The sequence below is a fragment of the Chamaea fasciata genome, unplaced genomic scaffold, assembly GCF_029207755.1.
Source record: "Chamaea fasciata isolate MVZ Bird 193981 ecotype frontalis unplaced genomic scaffold, bChaFas1.0.hap1 SCAF_4, whole genome shotgun sequence".
NCBI classification, from domain to species: Eukaryota; Metazoa; Chordata; class Aves; order Passeriformes; family Sylviidae; genus Chamaea; species Chamaea fasciata.
In genome coordinates, this window is record NW_027094089.1 from 58,686,289 (window position 1) to 58,711,446 (window position 25,158).

Below are 25,158 nucleotides of genomic sequence, written 5' to 3' on the forward strand. Positions count from 1 at the left end.
AGGGATTACTCTACAGTGTTTTTTTATTCTCTGACTACAGGTAGACCAAAGGAGCATTTGCATTCCTCTGACTTTATAAAAGAAGGTGTAAAAGGTCTAAAATGCAAAATCATAATCTTGTTCATTTCTTCATACAGTCATTTTCATTGATAAGGAAGAAAATAATTCATTATACTGGCTTTGATCAGAAAAAGCAAGCGAATGCTGCATTCCTCGTAGGCTCCTACGCAGTAAGTATTTAAATTTTTACATCAGCTGTTGTGTTCATTTCTTCATATTCAATTTTTAGAACAGCAAGATAAAAACAATTCTTTTCTCTTGAATACCCATCCTACTAATGTAATTATAGTTATGTACCACATAATAAGAGGGTTTCTAAAGTCTAGCAGGTATGTGAGTGAAGTTGTATGATTTTAGGGTTTTTTCCTCCCTACTGCCATTTCTGTTCTTAAGAAATAAGATCATCACTGAAAAAAATCATGATTAATATTCTCATTTAGATTCAAATTTATTGGTTCTTGAAGTTTGCCTTTCCCCAACCACACCTCTTTTTCTTTTTAAAAATAGAAAAATAGTATCTTGCATGAAGTATAATGTATCATTTGCCAGTGCATGTTTAAATGAACCTTTCCTTCCCCAGTTGCTTCTTCTCTAATACAAGGTAATCTCTGCAATTAACCTGGGAGAAGCAGTGAGAATGTGTGATGGGTTTAGAGCCTGTGTAAAGCCTGGGAAGATACAATGTGACTGGAAAGGTACTAAGCCAAGTCTGTGCCTGCAGAAGGGAAAAGGACTGGCTTTACATCACAACTGCATGTATTTGTTACACAAAAATGTAGTCAGGGAATAAAATGCTGAATACTTCAGGATGAAAGCTGTGATGTACCACATTCATGTTCTGTTTTGACTTGTAACACACCTTGATTGTAACCATTTTTCTTGTTTACTGAGTAATAAAATGAAATGAGAAGCTATGTACTTTTTGATGTTGGAGATTTGAGAGATTGAAGTTCATTTAGCCTTAGGTTATTCCTATTTATTTACTCAAAGGCAGCACAGTCCTTTCTGCGATACAGGCAGTCTCCTTGGTGCCTCTCTGCATCATGCAGGACGTCCATTTTCTGTTCCCTGTTATTTCTTTGTTGTCTGTATTCTATAGCACTTTTTACAAATTGAGAACTAAGTTTCAAAATGTATCACTCTTGTTATTTGAAACACAGGTATTTAGGAGTGTTGCTGTAGTCCTGTGCATTCTTAAACCACATGGAGACTGGAAATACCAGTTACTAAGCTTGTTTGCTGTTAAGGGATTATGTTGACAAAACAGCTGCAGCTTTTAGGAAAACTACTTCTTCCTAATTACTTGATCATAATTGAGGCCCAGAGAGCAAGAAGGGACTGGCCTCACTTATCAGCCATTATTTGGAAAAAAGTGGAGTATGTTTTTTCCTACACTCTTCTTCTAAATATGTGTAGTAGTAGCATTGTGTGGCACAGCAGCTGACATTCTGAGCAGAATTTTGGTACAAAAGATTAACTAATGGCAAAATAATCTAATAAGAAAATACTGTGGTTGACTATGCAAAAGTATACGGACAACATAAAATAAACTTTATTTTTGATCACCTGGTAGTCCTGCCGTGTTGCAATAATAACATGCAGGTGAAGGTGAATGCTTCAACAGTTTTGGATAAAGCTCTAAGATTCATATGTATGGCTTATGACAATACAAAGCACAGTAATTAAAAATGGAGGTTGTTGTACGGATGAGTAGGCAGGTTTTGCTCTAGAGAGCTGCAGTGTAGGAAGTGGGAGTTGCAGAGTAAAGAAAGGATGCTCGCACAGATCCATGACATGAGATCATGACTGCCTAGCCGAGGCGTGTGGTAGGGCTAGTTGCGGACACATGGCATATAGCAGAAAGAGGCTAATCAAAACCACCAGTAGTTCTCAGAATTTGGAGAGGTGCTTACGTTACTGTATTGTGCACATTGAGTATTTTGGCAGTTTCCCTGAAAAGCCCGGGGGAAAGTGAAGCACAGTACGAGTATCAGTCACCTCCTTGCATGTAGGCGTATCTATCTTGCAAATTTGCAAGTCTAGGATAGTGATAGGATAGCTCTAGCTAGATGCTGATTTTCTTTACAGTGCAATACATTTTGGCTTTGGTACTGCTTTTCCTTTACAGTAGGGCAGAGTTTCTTTCTACAGAGTTTTGTGTAGGAGGGAATTCCACTGAAGAAAGATCACAGAAGAAAAACTATGCCCCTGAGGCTTTTTTTCCCCGTGGCATGCTTTGATGATCTTTCATGAGGAGGCAAGCTTAATTACAGAGCTCATTTCTCAAGTGTTCACACATACTTGTCCCATATTTCTGCTTTGTGCAGGGAGAATTGGATTGCTCTCTGTGGAACAAGCAATGATACAGGATCTGTTCAGAATGCCTGAAAAACATGTCTATAGGCATATTTCCTGATTGAAAGGAAATATTGATGACTTCTTTATTTAAAACATATGTAGCTGTAGACTTAAGTGTCTACCTTCTTTAGTTCAGAATGTTTTGCTTTTTTTGAAGAAAGATCTGGATACTGGTCAAATCTTTTAAGGAGTTTTTTCTGTAATTTTAGTTAATCAGACTGTGTCATGTTGGTAATACTCTTTGTTGCTTGAGCTGATTGTCTTAATTTATTTTCTGATCTTACAGTATAAGTTGTAGGTTGATACTGTATTTTGTTTTCTGTGGATTGAATGTGTTTTCTTACTTGATTCTATTTTTTTTAGCTTCATGGTAGGTTCCCATTTCAACAGTTTACCTTAAGTTGAGGAAGGGTAAGCAATACATTACTTGGGGGAGTTCCAGTTCATTCAAGGAAGAGCAAGGAAGTAAAAGGGAATGTAGACTTTGCAGATTCAGTCACAAAAACAGTGCTTCTGCACTTAACTTAAGCACAGTTTTGGGGGCAAGTTAGTCTGTTGGTGCAGGTGCTACAACTTTTTTATTAGGAATAACAAGCTGGCACAGTGAGTCTGTGTGATTTCTAGTTTTGTTTTGTTTTGTTTTTAAACACAGTTAAATTTAAACTATAAAACTGTAATGAACTGTATATGACTAGTTCTCCTCTGGGACTTCTATGCCCTCATAAATATTCGACTTCTGAGCATGTCTTTTCAAAGGCTTGTTGACCTCAAATTTGTATTCTTAAACAGAATATTATAACTTCTGCTTAAAGGAATTGGGATATATTAGCATGATTTATAATTTGTCATCTTTTGTTCAAATGTGTATGTGTGTGTGTATATATATCATGTGGGAATATGCTCATTTGGACTACTAAGGCAATTATGAAAGTCTTCATTAACTGTGGTGTGTTAAGGGCAGCTGTTAGTGTTCATGTTTTCGAGCAAAATCTGTTCTCAGTCTTTTCTTCACAGTTGATGTGTTTTTATGTTTCCCTCATTCCCCTTCATCTAACTTGTCTTTCTTTCCTCTTCAGTGGAGATAGTTTATGAACTCTCCAGACTACATACTTCTTTCTCCCCCCTCCTGCATCTGCTGCTTCCTTCCAGGTGTACTTGATGTGACAGCACAGCCTAACTCAAGCTCTTCAGTATAACATGGCCTTAAGAGTGAAGAATTAAGTTTACAAATACATTGTTCTATGTGTAGTTTTAGAATAAAAAACCTAATTTTTTAGAGTAAATCTTAACAGTTTAGACCATAATCCCATTATTGTTCATCTTTTGTCTATTTTAATTCTGTATTTTGTTTCTACATTTTTACAGACATAATGGGAATAATATTCTTCTATGTAGGTTAGCAAAAATTTGGCACATTCAGCCACACAAAGGGTAGCCAGAATTCAGTGTGTTGGGGTTGAATGTTTACACTTTATTTGGGTGGAGGGGGAAAAGGGAAGGAAGGGAGGAGGGGGGAAGCTTTTGTTCTTCACCTTTTAAAGAAAAATCTTTTCCTTGAAAGCTATCTGCACTGTTCAGGCCTTACCACACTACCAAAGCAGCAGTGATCTTCTGAGTTGGTATCTACAGTGGCTTCTCTTGATTTTCACCAGGACTTGGCTGTGGGTGAGGAAAGTCTGCTTCTTCCATCATTGCTCCTTCTGTATTACGAAAGAAAATGTACTCTCTGTGCCCTGTCCACCCAATTCCCAAGCTCCCCCCTCTCCCCTTGGGTACATTAACTTAGTAACAGTGTTTTTTTTCTCAGGCCTGGCACTAATAATGTACTTGGAGGGTGACCCTCCCAGGGTACCGCCCCATGAACTGCTGTAATTCAGGTCACCTTCTCCAGGACTCATCTCTGTACTTTGTCTATTTTCTCATCTTCTTTCTTCAGGGTAAGCAGCGTTTCCTTCATCCGTTCTAATCCATAGTATTGGTTTTTTGCCTTTTCTATTTGTTAGTGTCCTTCCTAGTTGTGGGCCTAATGCTGGGTAGAAGCTGGAGGTTGGAGAAACAATTGACACCCACTGGTGTGATGTTGAACTACTCTGTTCTTACTGTGACACTTGCGGAGTTATCTCTGGCTAAGCCTGAGATAAACCTGTCTAGTGATCCAGACTGGGTGGTGGTGAATGGGTAACTGTGGCAGTGCTCAAATTTAGAGTGGGTAAACCATGTTTACCCTCAGCTATGTTTTGGTGAGAGGTGCTTGACAAGCAAGTGACAGGGACAAGATAGACAAAGTACTGACCTTTCATTTAAGCAGAAGTTGCCTGGAGTCTTGGCAGTCTATGAGTTTGTATCCTCTAAAATGCTACCTTCTCTGAGTTGTATTTGGGAAATCGTGATTAATCTTCACACTGGCAAATTTTCCTGCTGTTTGTATAAGGTTCTATTCCATAATGTTCCTACAAAACTGCTTGTCTCCGTAGGAGAAGGGTTGTTCTTTTGGAGGTCCCTCACTCTATAGTCTTAGGGTACTTTCTTACCTGGCATGAAGTAGTGATGTGCCCAATCCTGTCAGTTCAGGGTTTTTTATACTTTCCCTCTGCCATTTAAAAAAGTAATTGGAAGTTTCTTGCTTTTGTTTTTGATGAACTAAGAGAGTTGCCAGAGACAGGCAGTTATTCACTCTCTGTCGCTTTTATCCACTTAATGACTGTGTTTCTGCCAATGATGAAACTGTTGGCCACACCACATGCATTTCTTCACTATAACACAAATCCATACAGGGAACTTTTTGTTCTAATGAACTTCTGTTTTAATTTTGCAACATCTAACATTTTGTCCTAAGGAATATTGCTTGAAATTTAATCTACTAACTGAGTAGTACATCCAATTGAGGTTTAATGAAATAAAATAATACTTTAAAATTATAACAACTGGTTGAGCTTGTGTTTGAGTCTGGTCACATGCGGCAGTTACTTGCATTTATTCAGAATGGGTGGGTTTAATTATTTTCTCTTTACAGCAGTTCAAGCTGTCTTGGGTGAATGACATTTTTGGAACATACTTATATCTCATAAAGTTTGCTTGTTAGCAGTTTAAAATTAATTATCTCATCATTTTCTGACTTCTAAGCATGGTTGGTAAAATATATGATTTAGGTAGCAACCTTAAGCAGATTTTTCAGTTGAGGGTGAACAGATGGATAATTTTTTTTTTTATTATTTTATTGAGCACATCATAGATATGAATTTAAAGTGCTGTTTACAGATTTCAGTTATAGAGTTTCTAACACTATCACTTATTTCAATAGCCTATTTAATTTTCCTGGAAAAGCAACAAGTTATGTCATGGATTATTATTACTAAACATGTTTTATCTTATATGCAGCGTTACAATTTCACTTGCTAGTGCCATGCATTGAAAGTTAAGATGCTTTTTTTAACCAGAGACTCATTTCCCTTTCCACCAGGAATAATTTGCATCCTTCTGTGGATACCGTTCCAATGATTATAATCTAGGAAATGGTTGCTTAAAAATAAGCCTGAATTGAAAACTCTAATGAATCAGACAAAAACATGGCTTGCTAAAAGCTCTCATTCTCTGGTTGATTTTAGATGCTCATAAATAAAGATTGGGTTACCTAATTATGCAAACCCTTGTTGTTTCATTGAGTGAACTTAGAAGCAGCTGTTTGACTGCGTAGTGACGGGGGGCAGGAGGAGTGCTTGAGTGCACCTTCCCAGTGTTCAGTGCTTGGATGGTTGTTGACCATTTACAGACGTGCCTGTAGTTCCTTAATTAGAAACAGATGACCTAAATGAAAAGGATGATTAGAACATTGTTAGTGGTTCAACTGGTAATAGCAAATTTCTGGCTATATGTTGAAGTTCAGTAGGATATTTTTTGTATGCATTAAAAAAGTGAATTTCTAAACTGTCTGTATACAAAATGATTGCGGATTGTGATAGAATATGTTAGACTTGGAAGATGTCAATTCCTTATAGTAACAATTTTCATGAAAGGTGCTTAAGTAGAAGATTTCTGAAAGATTTTAAGAGTTTATCTGTTTGTGTGTGTATAGATATGTGTGTATACTCCTATCTGCACTTGCATATGACTGTAGGAAAATTCTAAAAGCTGAACTTGTAGCTGCATGCTGCATTGACTAAGCTTTTTTGAAAGAAGGCCTTTTTTTTGTTAATATTTCCCTAACTGCAGAAAAAGAGCCCTTTGAGATATAATTTTTAAATTCTAGTAGTATTTTCTTCATTTGTATATACACAAAAGGATAAAAATTATCCCAGAGAATTCCTGCTTCTGCTAAATAACAGCTAATATCATTGCTTAAAATTTATTTTAATATTTTTATCTTTTTAGTAGTAATTTTTGTTGGTTGCTTTACTGGCATTAACCTAAGAAAACAGCTTTATTTGTTAAAGTTTTCATCATCTTAGAAAGCACAGCAGAAACATAAATTGTGATCAGTATCTGGACAAATCAGTTTCAGCTGTTGTATATTTTGATTTTTGGAATTTGTCTTCTCTCATTTCCCCTCCTTCCCCCAGAACATACCTCATCGATTTACAAATATATCTTTGTTTCTTTATTCATCAGATCAACATTTCCATTCTTTTCTTTTCTAAAACTTCAGTTCTGCTTACTGCCTTAGAAAGTCCTTTTCTCTTCCAACACTTCTGTCTACTACAGATATTTGATCACTACTACTTTCCTGTTTATTTGCTTTCTTTAGTCCTTTCTTCACTCACATCATTCCAATGAAATTGTTCATCTTTAAGGCTTCTCTGGCCTCCTCCAGGTCAGAAACAGTATTATATTTAGTTTTATGTAGATATAGGTGTGTCAGAAATATTTTTTTAACTTAATCTTCTGTTAAATGCTGACTACTGCATTTTGGTTCACTTCCTGGAGCAGTGTAGCAGTAATCCCAGCAAAGAATGGGCATTCAGTCCACACGACCAGACTGAACCCAGCTGTTAAGCTTAAAAGCTGCTGGAAGTATATAGTAAAGATGTCAGATCTTCAGTGCTGGCTCTCTGTCTACTGATGTAATTCTTTTGGTGCAGACCATTTCCTAATGCAGATGTTTGGCCTCTGCTGCCTTGACATCTGTTGCTTCTCTGAGCATTGCTGCTTCAGTCTTACCTGTTTCCATACATGGAATTTGGTTCACCCTAACCTAAAAACAGGCCCCACCCATGTTCAGCCTTCATCCAGCCTTGGTTATATCCAGGATTTCTAGCTGGGTACTCCCTTAAGCTGTGACAGAAACTGATCCTGTCTCCACTTTGACTTCTTGTGTTGTTACTGCCAGGATACTTTCCTTGTGAAGTAATTAGGTTTATGGTCTTTTTCCATTATGTGTGAATGTCATTCTTCCCCTTTGATGAAGTCTACACCATTGCACTCATCCAGCTATTCTCATACTAACCTGATATTTTTGCAAACGCTTTTCACTGACTACACCATCTGACCATTTCATCAACTGCTGTCTCTGCAGCTGTTCACTTTTTGTATCTTTTGTGTGTAGTAGTGTCACAGCTGAGTGTAGCAGGATCTCTGTTTCAGAATAAGTTTTCTTCTTCAGTAAATATGCTGTATTTTGCTTCAGTTGTACAATACAATTTGTATTATTGCTTTGCAGTATCAGATGAGGTTTTTTCAATGTCCTTGTATGTAGGAAGTGTTCTTACATAGCTGTGTTAAGGAAAGTCCACACACATACAATGTATGTTAAAAAGGTGTTTCTAGCAGTTTCACTCGTAATGTAATTTCAGAAGCAGGATCTGTGCTTGAGAACTAACATATTAGAACTAACTAGCTTATTTTAATACACACAGTGAGATGGAAAAAAGTTGTCTCTTGCAGCTGTTAAACTTGTAAACAACTGCTTCTGAATTCAGTCTTGTTTCCTTTAAGAAGATGGTAGCTCAGAAAGCCTAAGATTTCTCCCATGCCTCAGCTGAGCTTTTATATGTGCTTACAAAATCAGCTAGTATTAGTTGCATTTCTATTTGCCTGCGGTACAATTAGTACTCTGTATAGTACACAGTGTGATAGCACTTAAGTCCTGTTGGACATTAGGAGGAATTTCTTCACAGGAAGGGTGAAGGTTTGATTAAACACTGTAATGGGCTGCCCTGGGAGATGGTGGATGAGATGTTTAAGGAAAGACTGGCTATGGCACACAGTGCCATGGTCTAGTTGGCATGGTCATGTTTGGGCAAAGGTTGGACTAGGATGGTCTCAGAGATCTTTTCCAACCTAATTGATTCTGCAATTCTGTAATCCAGTTTTTTCCAGGTGACTCATTTCTGGCTACAAACTCTGTCTAATTACTATCTGTTTTTTATTCCATTTTATGTCTCAGGTTTGTAGGTTTTTCAGAGACAGGGCTCTCTTCCTGATAAACAAGAAGTGCTTGATTTATATGGTGGCTAGCAATCTGTGTTCACTGTGCTGCAAGATGCAAATTAGGACTGTATCAAAGCACACAGTTTGAAATTTCTTCAAAGATAACCTTTACATCCAAATCAGGCAATGAATGCCTGCAGAATAGAAAACAAATTTTGCCATCGAAGGATAAGCTATTCAGTGATGCTTGGGGAGGCTTTTAAAGTATCTTTTCTATTTTGGTTGTATACTTGCAAATATAAATGCAGAAGTCACTTACCCCTCCCCAGTGAAAGCGCGCACACACACACACACACACAAAACATGCAGTTTTCATTACTTAGCTATGTCTCAAGAAAGATTTATTTTTCTGTTTTCTTCTGCCAATTTCAAGGGAAGAATGCTCAGAAAATAATTAATACACTAATTGAATTAGGAAAATCAAAGGGGTCACCTGTTGGCCATGTCTGTTTTAGCTGTTTAGGTTGTGTTTCAAGCTGGGTTTGTTTGTTGGGTTTTTTTTAGCAACATCTGTTCCAACTCTTGTTTTCTCTGTGTGTGTGGAGAGAGGATGTTTAAGGTATGTTAAGCCATTTGTTCAAACTGACTTTGCAGCAGCATCAAACAAATTTGAAAGGCAATGCCAACTTTTTAAAGAAAAAATGTCCAAAGCAACAGAAAGTAAATACACCATGCCTTGATTTTTGGAAGATGTGTAATTAATACTCATGAGGATTTTTGCTTTCAAATAACACTAAGGAAAGATGTCATTAGTATATAAGAAATAAATAATTTTCCTGAACATTAGTGAAGAAACCACAACTTTCTGTAGTGTTAAAGCAATTTCAAAGAAAAAGTATTAACTTAAAATTACTGAATATTGATTGACCTGTTAATGACAACTTGTTACCTCCTGGCCATGCTGGAGATGGTATTTAATGGTGTTTGAAGAAGAGATATGCAAAAAAGAGGAGTTTTAGGTATTCTTTAAGGAGACCTTAATGTTAAAGGCTCTCCAAGAGGGATCAGACATGTTGTGATGGAAGACCATACGGATATTTCTCGTAAGTTGGTCCTTTGTGAATTCTTTTCTGAGTGTTTTTTACAGTAGAAAGTTCGATTCATTTTTTTCATAGTACTTTGCTTCTGAAGCTACAGATTTCCTTTTATTTTTATTTTTATTTTTGTTTTCTTTTAGTTTGTGGCATCTGGATTTAGTTGCTGGATATTGCCTCAGCAGTGCAAAGGAGGAAGTACAGAATTTGGATTAATGCAGATGTTCTGATGTAGGAAGATCAAAACATACATAAATAACGGTTTTAGTCTTGTCTGTTGAGTGTTGCGACAGTTTGTGCACCAGATGATTCATAGCTTTGCTAATATCTCTGCAGGTTTTTGTGTTTTAATTCACATCTTAAAAGTTTAATTTAAAAAAAAAAAATCTACGAACTGCTCAAGCAGAGTTGTAGTAGAAATGTAAGAATCCAGATGAACAGGAGCCTTTTCACTGTATAGTTGAACAACTCCTGCACAAATCTATAAAGTTTGTTTTATAATATATATTTCTTTATATTTACCAGAATTTTTTATTGTTTATGTTAGTTTTATTGTTGCACACTTAGAAACATTTGTTCTTGATGCCACTCTTTTCCAGCACTTTTGCAGTCTGTGATAATTGATTATGCCTTCTGTAGTAAAGATATGACTTGAAATTATTGAAGCCTGTCTTAAAATAATCTTTTTCCTTTTTTTGTCTTTTTCCAAAAATAGATAATATACCTGAGAGAATCCCCAGAAGATGTGTACAGGCTTATGCTATCAGGAAGTGTTTCATATCTTCCTTTCAGGTAAATAAGTAGTTGATAGAACTTTCTGTACCTTGATATTTTGAAGAATAATGTAACATTTTTCTGTATTAATTTTTGCTGTGTTGGTTTGCTGGGGTTTTGTTTTATTTTGTTTTGGGGTGTTTGTTTGTTTGAGGGTTTTTTGTTTGTTATTTTGTGCGTTGTTGTTGGTTGGTTGGATTGTTGTTTGATTGGGTTTTGACAGGTTTTTGTCTGTGTGTGTTGAAGTTTTTACGTGGGACACGCTCATTGTCTGAACTTTAGGTGCTCAGTGAATCAGAGGTGTTACCAGCTGGTAGTGAAGTGTACCAGCAAAAGGTAAAGGAGCCCCACCATTTGTATCCACTCTGCAGAGCTTTTTGATCTACATTGCTTCTCCCTTGACAGTCTGATTTTGTGCCAGTAGCTGATAGTTAAACATATCAAAATATCTGTCATTCGCCACAGAGAGCTTGCAGTACTTAATAGCATTCTTTATGCACAAGACAGTATTTACAGATTGCTGCACGTATTTGACAAGTGGGAAGTTGTCATCAGTGCGTTCCAGGAACCTTCTGCATTGCCTGTCCCCTACTGTACTTTCCCTCCAACACATATCAGAGTGGTTGCAGTACCCTGTGAGGACCATGGCCTGAAAGTGTGAGACTGCCTCTATCTGTCTTTAGAAGGCTTTACCATTTGTTCTTTCTCATCAGGTGGTCTAAGAGACGTGATACTATGATATCACATTTATGTGTCCTTTCTTTTACTTGAATAAGATTCTATTATTTCTGTCTCCTCCTAATTTCTGCCTCTTTACACACTGATTCATAAGGAAGGAAAGGATAGAAAAAAATCACAGAGACAGCCATCCAGGTTCTTCAAAAGTTCTTCTTCTGCTCCATTGAAATTCGAACATATGTTTTTTACTTATTAGAAACAGTAGCTGATAAGGGTTATATGGTCTCAAGGTGTTCTGCCAAGGCATAATATTATCTGGTATAGATTCAATTTAATTTATTTATTTACTTCACTATAGTATTCCTGTAGAATTCTTATTCTGTGGTGCTTATGAAATTTGATAATGGTCACAGACTAAGAATATGCAATTCCTGGATCAACAGAATTAAAAAACTTCTAATTCAAAGAAGCGGTTTTTATGAGGCCAATTTCTCCTCTTGTTAAAGCATGAACTATTTATGCATCTTAAGGAAAATATTTTATTATATTTACTAAAATGTTTATCCTAACAATCCATGTCAAAAATTGAACATTTCAGCTTTGCAAAAACTGTGGCTGGAGTAATCTTATTGTTGTATATGCCAACAGAATTTGGTTTATGTTTTGTTATTCCTGTAAGATTCAAGGTATGGGAAATGAAGCAATCATTTGACATAATTATTTCATTTAATAATCATAATCTTGAAGTATTTTTTAGAAAGTGTTTTAGAGAAGTATCTTCAATTACTTTCACTTGGATTAAAGTGCAATAATTATGTTTTGGTCATTGTGTCTTATAGGGATGCTTCCTTTGGTACTTGCAGTTTTCATCTGACCTTACTGGACTGTTTTCATGCAATAAACAAGGTTGGTAAACTAGTATTTTTCACATTTCAAAAAATTAGCTATATATTGCTTATCAGAAGAAGAAGGCTTAGAAAACTAGGATCCAATTAGAGCTATGAAGTAGCAGATGTGCTGATTGTTGCCTAGTTTACTATACATTATGCATTATCACAAAAGTAGATACAGCATTCATAGAAGTCAATCAATACCTTATATAATCAACAAGTGAAGACACTAGAGAGGGAATTTTAAGTTTTACTTGCATAATCTCTCAGGACAGTAATTCACCTCTAATCCTAAAAGCTGTGTGCTAGGTTTATTATATGCCCCCTGGTGTTACGTATTAGGCTGAACATAGCCTTTGAAAATGGTTTTGAATGGGTTTGCTATACTCTTCAGGCATTTGCAGCACATGCTAATGATTTCAAGTTTTGCTTTAATAGAAATAGAACAAATGTTATGAGGTAGGTGCTTCTTTTTTAACTATAAAATTATAAGATCTAGTTTTTATAGCAATATAGTGGTGAAGTAATGCAGCATTGAAGGGTAGGGGAATCAAAACACATTCTTTTTAGTCTGTATGAGTAGTGAAATTGGGAATTCTGCAGCTCTCCACTGTACTGTTGTCTTTTGTATTATGGCTATCTCTACCAAATTCTAATGTTTTTACTGGTTAAGTCAGCTTCTTGAAGGTTGGTGATTTTTCAGCTTTTTTGGATATTTTGAAATTGGGTATTTTGGTGTTTTAGGTATTTTGGTATTTTGAAATTTTGAACTTGTATGCCAAGACAAGTATTGCTATTCTTGCTGGTGAACAGCAAGGAAAGCTACAAAAGATTAGGGAGGAAAAGAGAAAATTAGAAAACTAGAATGTAGTATTTTTAATATCTGGAGATACGGGATTTATCTGTGTTTGTGCTTCCTGTTTTAACAAGTGGATAAACTATTAGTTACCCAAATGATTACATTTTTTGTACAGTGTTAAGTGTTATGGTTGTGGCTAATTATTGGACATCATGGACTCACAGTAGTATCTACATAGGGCTTTGTGACTGCAAACAATTTCAAATCAGTGAAGATATAAGCAAATAGCATTTGTGCACAAAAAAAAATTCCATTTCTTGAATCCGGTCTTTAGAATCTACTCATAACTTCAATAGATATTTTTTGCTGGTTATTTTTCTTCTTATTTTGTGCACCTAGCAATAATGAAAAGACCAAATGCTTCAGTAATCTGGGATTTTTGTAGTGATTCCACGAAAACAAAAAATGTCGATTTACTCATCTAACTTCACTTATATTGAAATTTACAAGCATGTTTTGAAACAAGACTGAGTTTATCTGTATTTCTTAAATTATGTGAAGAAAGAGGAGAGTGTATATTAAGGGACTATGTAACCAGGAAGAGTGATGAACTGTCCTCATTGAAGAGGCATCTTTGTTAAGAGCTGTGTTCTGAATTTTAGGCTTTGCAGTATGGTTTCCTGGATTTTAGTACATTTGATGTAAATGAATATGAGCATTATGAAGTAAGTGTTCAGTATCAATCTTTTGATTTATTTGCTGTTTCTAATGCTAAAACAAATATTTATCATTTTTGCTATTCTTTCTGTGGTATTAAGTTCCATTTCTGTTTTGTCTCTTTAAGTTATGATAGTTAAATAAAGGTTCATGGTCAGAGAGAGAATACTAAAATACAGATTTAAGCATAATTATGCTTAAATATGGGGGAAAGCAGACACCAAAATGGAAATAAATGGGAGTCTCCATTATTATTAAAACCCCAGATATTCTTGAGCAGTCTTGATGCAAAACTAAAGGGCATACAAGTCCAAGTCTAACTGAATGCTAGAGAACAATCAAAGTATGCATTTGAGAACACACAGCAAAAATGTAGTAACACTCTTTGAGGTAAAGAAGGAAACAGGGCTGGGAAACTTTCAAGTGCATAAAATTCACTTTGAGATATAGGAAATTGTTGTGACAGTGAAGGACTGCTACTCTTGACTGTATGCAGTCTCAGAAATGCAAAGCTGCCAGATTTCTGTAAAGAGAAAATTAAATGCTCCTAGAGCTTATAAAATTATTATTCAATTTGCAAACAGACCAGTTGGTAAGACCAATTTAAAATCCTGTAAAAAATAAAAAATTGCAAGTTGCTCTTCATCTGAAGAGCATCAGTTGCGTTGTTCTAAAACTGATTTAGAAAGACAGGAGCACAGGGGAGAGTCGTGAGGTTGAGAGCGTCTGTCATCCTCATGATGAAAAAGAAAGTAGGCAACTAACACAACTTCCTTTGACAAAAATAGTACATCAATTCTATTTAGCATGTATTTTGAAACAATAAGGAAAAGCCTGAAAATACAGGGATAATGATAAACCAAGCATTTTCTCTTGACAGAGAGCAGAAAATGGAGATTTTAACTGGATAATACCAAACAAATTCATTGCCTTCAGTGGACCTCATTCAAGAAGTAAAATTGAAAATGGTATGCTTAAAAAGGAGGTGGGGAGCACAAGCCCACTGCTTTCTTAGTTGATTGTTATCAGTAAGAACAAGCTTTAAAAATTGTTCCTCAAACAGTGTGTTTTTCCCTTGGCTCTTTTCCTTTTATAAGAACTCTGGTAGTAAAATTTTAATGCTTGGTTTAATTGTATCTGACCTAGGTGATTGAACTAAAATTTCATTGTCAGTTAGTCTGTTTCTTTATGTTGTGTCTCTATTTTGAAAGTGTTTTCGTATCTTGTTTTCTAGTCTTTTTTTTTTTATTTCTTCAGTTTAAGCCTTACTCTCTTTTTTTTTATCTTCTGTTCTCAAATAGGCTATCCCCACCATGCTCCAGAGGCTTATTTCCCATACTTCAAACAACATAAAGTCACCACTATAATACGCCTCAACAAAAAACTGTATGATGCCAAACGATTTACAGATGCTGGATTTGAGCATTTTGATCTCTTCTTTGCTGATGGAAGCACACCTAGTGATACTATAGTTAAAACATTTCTAAATATTTGTGAAAATGCTGAAGGTGCAATAGCCGTTCATTGCAAAGGTATGATGTAAAAACCAGTTTAAATTACAAGTGATGTTTATAATTCCTGAGGTAATTTGCAGTGTAATTCTACTATATCTAGTTATTAACATCTCTGCCAAACTGCAACTTTTCCATTCAAATTATTTCTGTGGTTTTGTTCAGTACTTCATCTTCTAATTTTGTTAAGTTCAAGAAAAATCTTCCCAGCCATTCCCAAACAGAGATTGGGGAAAGTGAGAATTCCAACACTAACAGCTCTTTCTGCTAGAAAGTGTTAGTACTTTCAAAGGATACTTTGGGCAGGCATTTGAAGTCCTGTCAGGTTCTCCCTGAAAATACATGTTTCAATATATCAAGTCTTGAACTTTTGGAAGCAGTGCAGAATTTTGGGGAGATTCCTCAAAAATATGAATATTCTTCTACAACCACCAAAATCTTCATCCCGAATAAACTCTTTGTGTTAGTTTAGGCATGCTCTGAATATCCATTCCTCTGAAGTCAGACTGCAAAGATTTTAAGAGCCTGGCCAATGCAGTTAGTATAGTTACTCAGGTTTTTTTGGCTCTAGAGGCAGTATGTTTCCCTTCCCACACCATCTTTAATAGTCTATCAGACATTTCTTCTCCACAACTTTGCATCACTAGGGTACCTGATAGTGCTGTGATTGAAGGAGAAGGACCTTTTCTTAACCTGTTTGCTTTGGACCTGCAAAGACTGCATTTTTGTTCCTGTATCTGCCATCCATTTGCTGCATTTAACAGAATTAAACTGGAAAGTGAAAGAATTGTTGAAACCAGCATCTTGACTCTGGGAAAACAAGTGCATACTCTTATTCTTCACTGGGGTGATAAATTCAGGCATATCACTTAATTGGTTATGCCAGAATATTGAGTATCAGTGATACAAGTGCTTTGTTTTCACTCAAGTTAAGGTGTTCTTTGGTAGATGTCATACTAATGGTGTCTAGCCTGAGCTTATTCTTGAGGAAATGTAGAATGCTGTAGCCTGTTCCTAAAACTGAGCAAGTCATGGAAGGTGCTGTGTGGTTGTCTTGGCTGTTGGGTTATGCAGAAGATTTTACACTGGTGTTGATCAGTGAATTGTTAAATGAGAGAAGGTGGTATGTGATTTGAGTGTACAGCAAGTGATTGAGGAGAGATACCACTTAGCTGGAGGTGTCCTCTTCTGCTTCTCATGTTTACCATGGCAAATAGAACTGTTTTGAGGGCCATTTTAAATCAGATTTCTCACTCTGGAGTACTTCTTGCCTGTGTACTAGTGGCCAGACTTGCTTATTGCAAAATTTGTCTTTTTCTTGGGAATTAAAGAGATTGATTAGAGGTGGGGCTGGAAGAACATCTGATTTCAGTGCAATGTATGATTAGATTTGCAAGAAGGTGCTGGTAGAATTCTGGAAAAAAAAAAATTCCATGCTTAAAAACATTCTCATACCTTCGTACATATTCATAGATAGATAGGTAAGTAAAGGTAGCTAAACTTACAGATATTTGTAAAGTTGCTGGCTTTGGAAGGTTATCTCACTCAAAAAACAGAAGCAGTGTCTTAGTAACCTTGTATATGAAGAAAAAGATCAAAGAGTAAGTTTCCCTTAGCGCATTTGATAATTAGAAGTTGTTTTGATAAATTAGGCGGGTAACTACTTGTCCAAGTAACAGTGTCTGTAGTTACAGCAGATTCCAGATGAAGATGGATGTATAAAAGAAGTCATTCTTTTATCCTGCGCAGCTGGTCTTGGACGAACTGGCACACTTATTGCCTGTTACATCATGAAGCATTATCGGATGACAGCTGCTGAAACTATTGCCTGGATCAGAATAAATAGACCTGGTTCTGTGATTGGACTACAACAGCATTTCCTGGTGGAGTAAGTAGATCGAGTGTAAATTATTGCCAAAAATAAATCTAGATGTATTTTTCTTCTTCTTCTATTGTACACTTAACAATCTTCAGTGTTAATTTGTTGTGTTTTGGGCCTTTTTTTCCATGTTATGATAGCAAACAGGCAGAACTTTGGACAGAAGGGGATATTTTCCGTGCAAAGTTGAAACGAAACCATAAAATTGCTGTAACAAGAATTCTGTCAGGAGTAGATGATATTTCAATTAATAACACAAGAAACAGGAGAACCATCCAAAAGGACATTGAACTGGTAACCATCCAAATATTGTGCTCTTGTAAAAGTTGGAACTGTTGAGAATCTCTCAGGCTTTGAAAAAAAACCTGTGGGTACACTAAAACTTTGTTAATCAATTTTTTTTTTCTTTTCACCCTTTTTGTATAAAATGATATGGGGGGGGAAAATTAGGCACAGCGATTATGAAAAATGGAGTTTAGAACACAGGTGAAGTAGGAGCATCATCATGCTTTAGTCTTTTGTAATTAGGTCAATAATAGAAAAAAGTACTCACATTCTGCAGGCAAAAACACTGATTTCATTTTGGATTGTCTCTTGCTTCACTGTATGTATTTAAAGGGAGGGGATGAAAGGGTGAAGTTTTTTACTCATTTTAGTTTCTAAGTAATTGCAACTTCTATAATACCTTTTGATGGTGCGTTTTGAAAAACACAGTACTGCTGTTTTAAAAAGGCAAGTGAAGGAGAGAAATGCTGTATTTAGTGAAGATCATACTGTACCTAAGCAAAGATTTTATAATATATTGCTTCCAATGCTTTAAAAGTAGACAGTATTCTGATGCATGTAATTCATGACACCACTTAATGGTTTACAGCTTCAAAATCAGCAAACAGGAAACTGGAAGGAACAGAACTATATTTATGCAAGTAAATTTCCTTTGACTTTATCCTGTTGAGATAATTCTGATTTTAAGCTTTAAGATAAGGTTAATTCTTAAATATCAAAGTGTCTATATTTAATCTTGATTTATCCCTTTCCCCCCCTCCACTTATCCAGTACAGTGATGATGATGAAACAAACTGTTTAACACAAGGAGATAAGCTTCGTGCTCTGAAAAGCAAAAGGCAAGCAAAAGCTCCAACTTCATCTCCACTAGCGTAAGTCAGTTTCTGAATATACAAAATGCCAGAAACACTTTTATCCTCTTATTCATGCATACTTCCTGTTGCCACCAAATGTTTGTTATCAGTGCTGCTTTCACTCCCTTAAAACAAACATGAGATTCACCATTTCTCTGATGGCTTGGTGAATGCTGAGGGGACAGGACAATTTGGTTAAAAAGCTGCATGATTGAATTTCTAGTTTTCTGCATAGTTTTTGATGCTGGTATTCTGCACTTTACAAGCTCCTATAGCACTTCTGAATGCTTTACTTTTAGTTTAATCACAAACATTCCCTTGTCTTTCCTATGGTAGTGTAAAAATTAAAAAGACTATGACTCTGTGCGGTTTTATTTGATTGGTTCAAATAACCTATGTGCTGGTGTTTGAAGTAAAGTTAGCTACCTCAGAAGAGTTGAAAGACAGATCTTTAGCTTCCTTTCATTTTCCCTTCCTTGGAAAAGAACTTTCCCTAAATCCTGCAGGCTTTGTGATAATGTCTCGTGGACCTGGAAGGTAGAATAGCCACTGTTTCAGTGGACAAGCTCAAAGTGCATTTCTGTCAGTGAAACTGGTAGTTTCTTTATTTTAGGCAAGTCCTGAAACACCACCTGTAAAAGAAAGTTTGCATCTGATGTAGCTTGTAGCAACTGTAAGTACAAAATCTTTCTGCCTGCCTTAGAATAAACTGCAAGAGAATGCAACACTTGCAAAACTTCACTGGATCTCATTTGATTGCTAGGAAAGGAATGGTGACCCCTGGCTGTCAGACATTTCCAAATAACTCATCACCAAAGTCACAGACCACAGTCAACTTGACTTTTGTTGTGTTTTCCTTTGTAGAATATGATGCTGCTACCTTGTTGGCATTTTTATTTTCTTTTTCTTCATTTTTAAGATCACCACTGTCATGAGACTTTTAGAAAAAGTGAAAAGTAGTTAGTAAAAATGTGATGAAGGTAAAAGAATATATCTTTGGAAACCTTCACACATTGATATGTCTGATTTCTGCTTTTGTTTTAAATTACTGTCTTCCGTTCATGCTTATCGTTTACACAGACAGCTATATAAGAAGCAACATACTCAGAACAAAGACTGTGCCCAGGTGACATTTAAAAAATGCCAAAACACATCACCTCAGTTACCTCAAATAGCACAGCATAAAACAACTATCTTGCAGATGAGTTTCCAAGGCACAGAAGTGCCTTAGTTGTCAAGTAATTGATTGCCACACACTTACTGTATGTTCCATACAATAAATGTAGACTGTGTTATAATCTATTCAGAGCCATTGTTTTAATGTCTTCTTAATACAAGACCTATCTACTATTAAAATATTATTTGGCTCATGAAACGTTCTGCAACTTGTCTGCTCTAATTAGCTTGTACTTATGTAGAATTAAAATAATTGACCAGGAGCTTATAGCTGATTTTTACATTGTGCATTGTCACTCAAGGAGTTTCAATTTACCTCTTTCTGTTCCTCTGAGTTATTTTTAAGATTTGCAACTTGTACTGAAATAATTTGGTGAAAAACGAATGTGTAAATTCATACATTTCTTTGTGTTACTGTTGTTTTATTGCAAGGAATATTTGGCTGCCTTATATGAGTCAGAAGTTTTTTCTACTACAAGAGGTGTCTGTCTCTTTCCTTTTTAGTTTAGCCTGTTAAAATACTTGTTCTTGGAGTGAAATTGATTACTTTTATCTAAACAAACAAACAGAAGCTCCTGTATCTTCCAAGTAGTTTTATTTCAGAAGAAAAAAGAAGGGGGGAGGGAGGGGCAAAGTAAGAGCACCAGCAGCTTGGACAGTTACAGTCTTTGAAAACTAGAGGCATTATTTACTTTCAAGTCACAAGAGATTTGTATAGAGTGTTTATTGAAATTGGCTGTATAAATTCTTCATGTGTTGATCACTGGGTATTTTAAATACATTCTAATAAGTAGTAGTCAGCACTTGTGGCAAAGGATTAAGAACTGGCTTTTGCTTCTTACATGGAAAGGTAATACACCCCATCATCTGGTTGTTTACATAAGTTGTTTGTTTCTGCAAATTTACCTTTCTCTGATGTAATGTTTTAGTACCAGAATATGTAATTGTGAAGTAGGATGTGTGAATACAGGCTGATACAACTGTGTAGGAGATGGCAGCAAGTGGTCAGAGATGTATTGCTCCTGCATGCACTTACTTCCAAGAGTGATACAGACTTTCTCTGAAATAGGTAACTTTGGTGAGGATTTCAGATTGGCTTTGATTCCAGCAGCGCATGGGTACTACACTGGCAATTTGTGACTGGCTGGATTGTTAGTCATAGAAAGTAAGAAATGCCTGGCAAAGCTTATAGAGCAGTATCCTTTTGAAGAACTTGAAACAAGCTAAAATGCACCAATAGCTTTTGCTTTTGAATTTTTTTCATCTCTACCTCCCCCTCCCAATCCCTTTTTAGATGGCTCCTAGCTATGCTGGTGTCTACACTGTGTAGCATTGTCATCTGGTGGATTGTATGTGGCTCCCTTCTGCCCAGCCTGCTATTCTGTCTAGATGGTTTAAGAACATAGTAACCATCAGGACCCCCTGAGAGAGAGCCACTGTGTAAGTGTCCCATTCCATTTCTCTACAATAGCTCACACTGTCTGTCTAGTATGTCTCATAAATGCATGTTTTCATGTCATGTTTCTTACTGGCTTTGTTGCAAGAGTGAATTTCACTTCTCTGGCTTTGTTACATTCTTGTGTATATTATTTGGAATAATTGAGTGATTTTTATGGCTGGCTTGCAATATACAAAGGCAAAAGCTCTTATAATTAGAATAATTTTTAGTTTTGAAGCTTATCTTCTCTGCAGATAAGCAAAAGTACGTAAGCAAAATTATCTGTAAGAAAGAAAAAGTACTGCTTTAAAATATGATCCTATCCTTTGCATATTGCAGATGCAGATGTTAGCTTCAGTTTTACTTCAGAGTTCATGAACTTGCAAAGTAGGCTAGTTTCGCAACACATGATTTTACTCCCATGAAATGCCAAGAATTAGAATTTGTCAGAAATGTCAGTAGGTCTTTGTTTCTACAAAGAGATCAAATATTATATGTCATGGCATAAATCGTGACTACTTTTACCTTTTTGACATGAAAGATGGGGCAGGTTGCAGTGTTAGGTCAAGGCTCACTTGTTTACCCAGACAGTCTGGTTTCATCGTCTTTTGTTGACAATTATGTTTTCTAGAGCTTTAGGAGACTACTTACATTCCTTTGTTCTGTTACTTGAATTCATCAGCTGAGAAAACATTAGTAGCATCTCAGTTCCTTGAGCACAGTTATCACTCTTCACTTTCATCAGAGTAGCGGCAATGATTTCTGTGCCTTGCTTCTACTTAAAAGGTGCAATGTTTTCTTCAAATGACAAATTTTATCTTTTGGTCAAACAAAAATTCCAACAGCACACAGAACTACCAGGAAATGCAAGTGAACTTCTTGCTTGCATCTGAGTCTCCCTGGAGCTTCTCTGTCATCACCACCCTCAAATTAGAATGGCTCCTTTGGGTGAATGCTTGAAACCCTGCTGCTCTTAGATTTAAAAAATCTAAGCAAATCTTCTACTAAGTAAGAATAGGCATTCTCTCCTGACAGCCATGAGGGTTGAGATTTTCTGTCATCCTTACCTTTGGCGTTGCAGCTTTTTGTTTGCACAATTTAAAAAGCATGAAACTCTTTCTGCTAACCTACATGACTGAATAACTATAGAATGAGAACCAGGAGACTTTGGACAGATTAGTTATTCAGTCAGCCTTCACTGAGGTCATCTTAATTTGTTCTTTTTGAGAAAAAAATTGTGAAGAAATAAAGATCACTTCTGCTTAATTTTTTCCCTAACTTTGTCAAATAACATAATTGAGACACATTATTTCAAATAACATGAGAGGCGTGTTTTCAAAGTTTTACACTGAATGGGGCACCATTTCTTTTCTCAGTGGTCTCTGAAAGTCAGATCTCAGATTTCTGAACACATACTAAAAAGCTGAACTTAAAACACAGGTTAAAGAGATGAAACAATCTGTGCTGTGTTTTGCTGTACTGTGCTGTAAGATCAATTTCAGTCAAGTATCATCCTTTCTTCTCCTAACTGTGTCTGTGTTCTGTCTAAAACTAAAAACACTTTTTCCTTGCTAGAGGAAAAAAGACAGTTTGGTGTTGGTGGATGTGATGAAAGTAATTTGGTTATTCACATTTGCTGTGAATTTCCAATTACTGGTGCTGCTACTTGATTTTCAGGACTAGCAATCATACAATGTTGATTTGAGTATATGGAGAGAAAACACTTAGGCTTTTCTTAAACGCTTGACTAACTTTTTCTCCATTCTGCAGCTAATGTCTCTTGTGTTTTAAGAGATCAAATTATCAGTAAGGATCATGGATCAATCTGGGCTAGCCTGGCAGTTGTGTTGACTGGAGCCTTGTGTGCTGAAGAGTCATCAGTCACTTGTTGCCTATCAATGGCTTGGAAGAGTAGTAGAGGTCTCAGGTCTGTTTTCTTACAAACCATGAGATGGTGAAGGAGAAAGCAATATTGTACTTGACAGACCTTGTAAGACAGGTTGCCCAGACTGGTTGGCAAGATTAAAATGCCTTTTGCAGACAGAAGACATGCACCTGTATAACCTCTCTTTTCTTCATCCCTGCTTAGGATATTGCAATCATTTATTAAAAAAATACTTGTGTGGATGGATTGCTGTCCAATGTGTATTACACTGCTTGCAATTCAAGTTTTCTGGATTTTGTCTTGGGATGTGGAGTTTGGGTTTCTGTGTCCTGGTGGTGTGCCTATGTTCCACCCTTGCACTGAGTTAAATTATTTTAAAAAGTTAAGTTATTTAAAAGTTGCTGCTACTGACCCAAACGTATTCCTTTTAAACAGGTTTTTATTTGTTTAAAGACCAAGGTATTGGCTTGAATAAGAAAGCAGTGTATAAACTAGTCTGCTATTTGTGGTGTGTATTTAGGATCAGAACTACCAAGTTATGTTTCCATTACAGGAGAACTGGAGATGAAAAATTCTTACAGTGTAAATGTATGTTTAAAAGTGTAACTATTACAACATTCTGTAGCCTGTGGTTTTGGGGTTTGTTTGGTTTGGTTTGGTTTTTTGTGGTTGTTTGTTTGTTTTTGTGGGGTTTTTTAATTGGGTTTTTTTTGTTGGTTGGGATTTTTTTTCATTTTTATCATATCCCTTTGAGTTAGAAAACCTTTGTGTATATCAGATGGGTTTGCTGGTGTTTCTGGAAGTTTATGACGTACTATTTTAGGTGAACAGCTACAGCAGTAAGGTAGGTGTCCTGAGATCTTACACTTCTCTAATATATTATGGGATATTTTTTCATGCTGACATTTTGGCAGGATCTCCTCTGCCATGGCTCCATCTCACATCCATTATAAAACCTATCTATTGAATCTGCTGTCAAGGGATTCTGTTAGTCTAATTGTGCTAAATCAAAATTCCATACGTCAGTTTCTTCTCTCACCTTTAACATATATGCAGTAGCATTCTAATTAAAGCTGTGATAGCACTGTTGCTGCTCCTCAGCTGACAGTTGTCAGGCTCAAAGACAGCTCTGGGTGTTTATTTGCAACAACATGTCAGACAGTGGTATAAGTGGAACCTTGTCTGTTTTCCTTTAGGTGCTATCAGCCTTGGAAGTCTAGAATTCTAGTCTGATTTAAAAATGTCTGTGTGAAAATTTAGCAAATGTTTTGTTCAGTGATTTCAATTATTCTTTACTGTAGTGAAGTTGTATATATCTGAGATGTAAAAATTACATATCGACTGAAGAGCAGATGATGTTGAAGATTCAACCCTGCTCACAGCTGTTTCTGAGCTGGTCCTATAAGGCATCTTGTTATCTCCCTTTGGCAAATGCAGCAAACTTACAGGATATTTTTATGGTTGTTTTGGTTTCACAATGGTTGTTTTGGCTATTTTTATTATAAGTCACTTTTCCATTTAGAGCTTCTTTTATTTTCTTTCTTTGTTTTGAACAGATAAGATGAAGTTCTCTGGGGAGGTCTACCTTATGAAGTGTTGAAAATATGAATGTTTTAGTGTTTGTGCAAAATGCTACCTTTTTAATTCATAGTGCTTCACAGAATCACAGAATGAATAATGTTGAAATAGACCACAGGGGGTCATCTGATCCAACTTCCTGCTCAGGCAGACTCATCCCAGAGCACATGACACAGGATTGTGTCCAAATGGTTCTTTAATCTCCAGTGAGGAGACTTCACAACCTCTCTGGACAATCTGTTCCAGTGCTCGGTTGCCTGAACAGTGAAGAACTTCAGGTGTTTGGTTCAGAAGTTCTTCACATTCAGGTGGAACTTGCTCTGTATCAGTTTGTGCCCAATGCCTCCTGTCCTATTGCTCAGCACCGCTGAGCAGAGCCTGGCTCCCCCTTCAGATACTGACAGACATTGATGAGGTCCCCTCTGTTGTCTCTTCCGGAGGTTGAACAGGCCCAGCTCCCTCAGCCTTTCCTCATAAGAGAGATGTCCAGTCCCCTCATCATCTTCATATCCTTCCACTGAACTCTCTCCAGGAGCTCCATGTCTCTCTTGAGCTGAGGAGCCCAGAACTGGACACAGCACTCCAGATGTGCCTTACCTGGGCTGAGTAGAGGGGCAGGATCACCTCCCTTGACCTGCAGGCAGTGCACTTCCTGATGGTCCCCAGAACAAACACCATGGCCTTTTTGGCCACAAGGACACACTGCTGACTCACATTTCAGTTCATGTTAGATAAGTATATGGGTTTAAACCATGTGCATTGACCAGTTTTCTGAACTTCCAGTATCTAGAGAAAATGTGTGTTTATGAGGGAAAGATT

The 25,158-nt window shown here is 36.5% G+C and overlaps 1 protein-coding gene across 8 annotated transcripts in view; it reads left to right on the plus strand.

Annotated features, from left to right (window-relative positions):
• CDC14B (cell division cycle 14B) overlaps positions 1–25,158 on the plus strand; it is a 58,771-nt gene that overhangs the window by 17,270 nt on the left and 16,343 nt on the right. For 4 of the 8 annotated variants that reach the window (XM_066181687.1, XM_066181680.1, XM_066181685.1 and 1 more), the window contains exons 4-12: positions 138–230; positions 10,591–10,667; positions 12,167–12,233; positions 13,679–13,741; positions 14,614–14,701; positions 15,035–15,265; positions 16,994–17,132; positions 17,264–17,417; positions 18,180–18,280. In XM_066181687.1, the coding sequence (XP_066037784.1) occupies positions 138–230; positions 10,591–10,667; positions 12,167–12,233; positions 13,679–13,741; positions 14,614–14,701; positions 15,035–15,265; positions 16,994–17,132; positions 17,264–17,417; positions 18,180–18,280 (1,013 nt within the window). Of the gene's footprint in view, positions 1–137; positions 231–10,590; positions 10,668–12,166; positions 12,234–13,678; positions 13,742–14,613; positions 14,702–15,034; positions 15,266–16,993; positions 17,133–17,263; positions 17,418–18,179; positions 18,281–18,875; positions 18,936–20,732; positions 20,879–25,158 lie in introns of those variants that run through there. The other 4 variants (XM_066181683.1, XM_066181682.1, XM_066181686.1 and 1 more) reach the window with 3 other exon arrangements.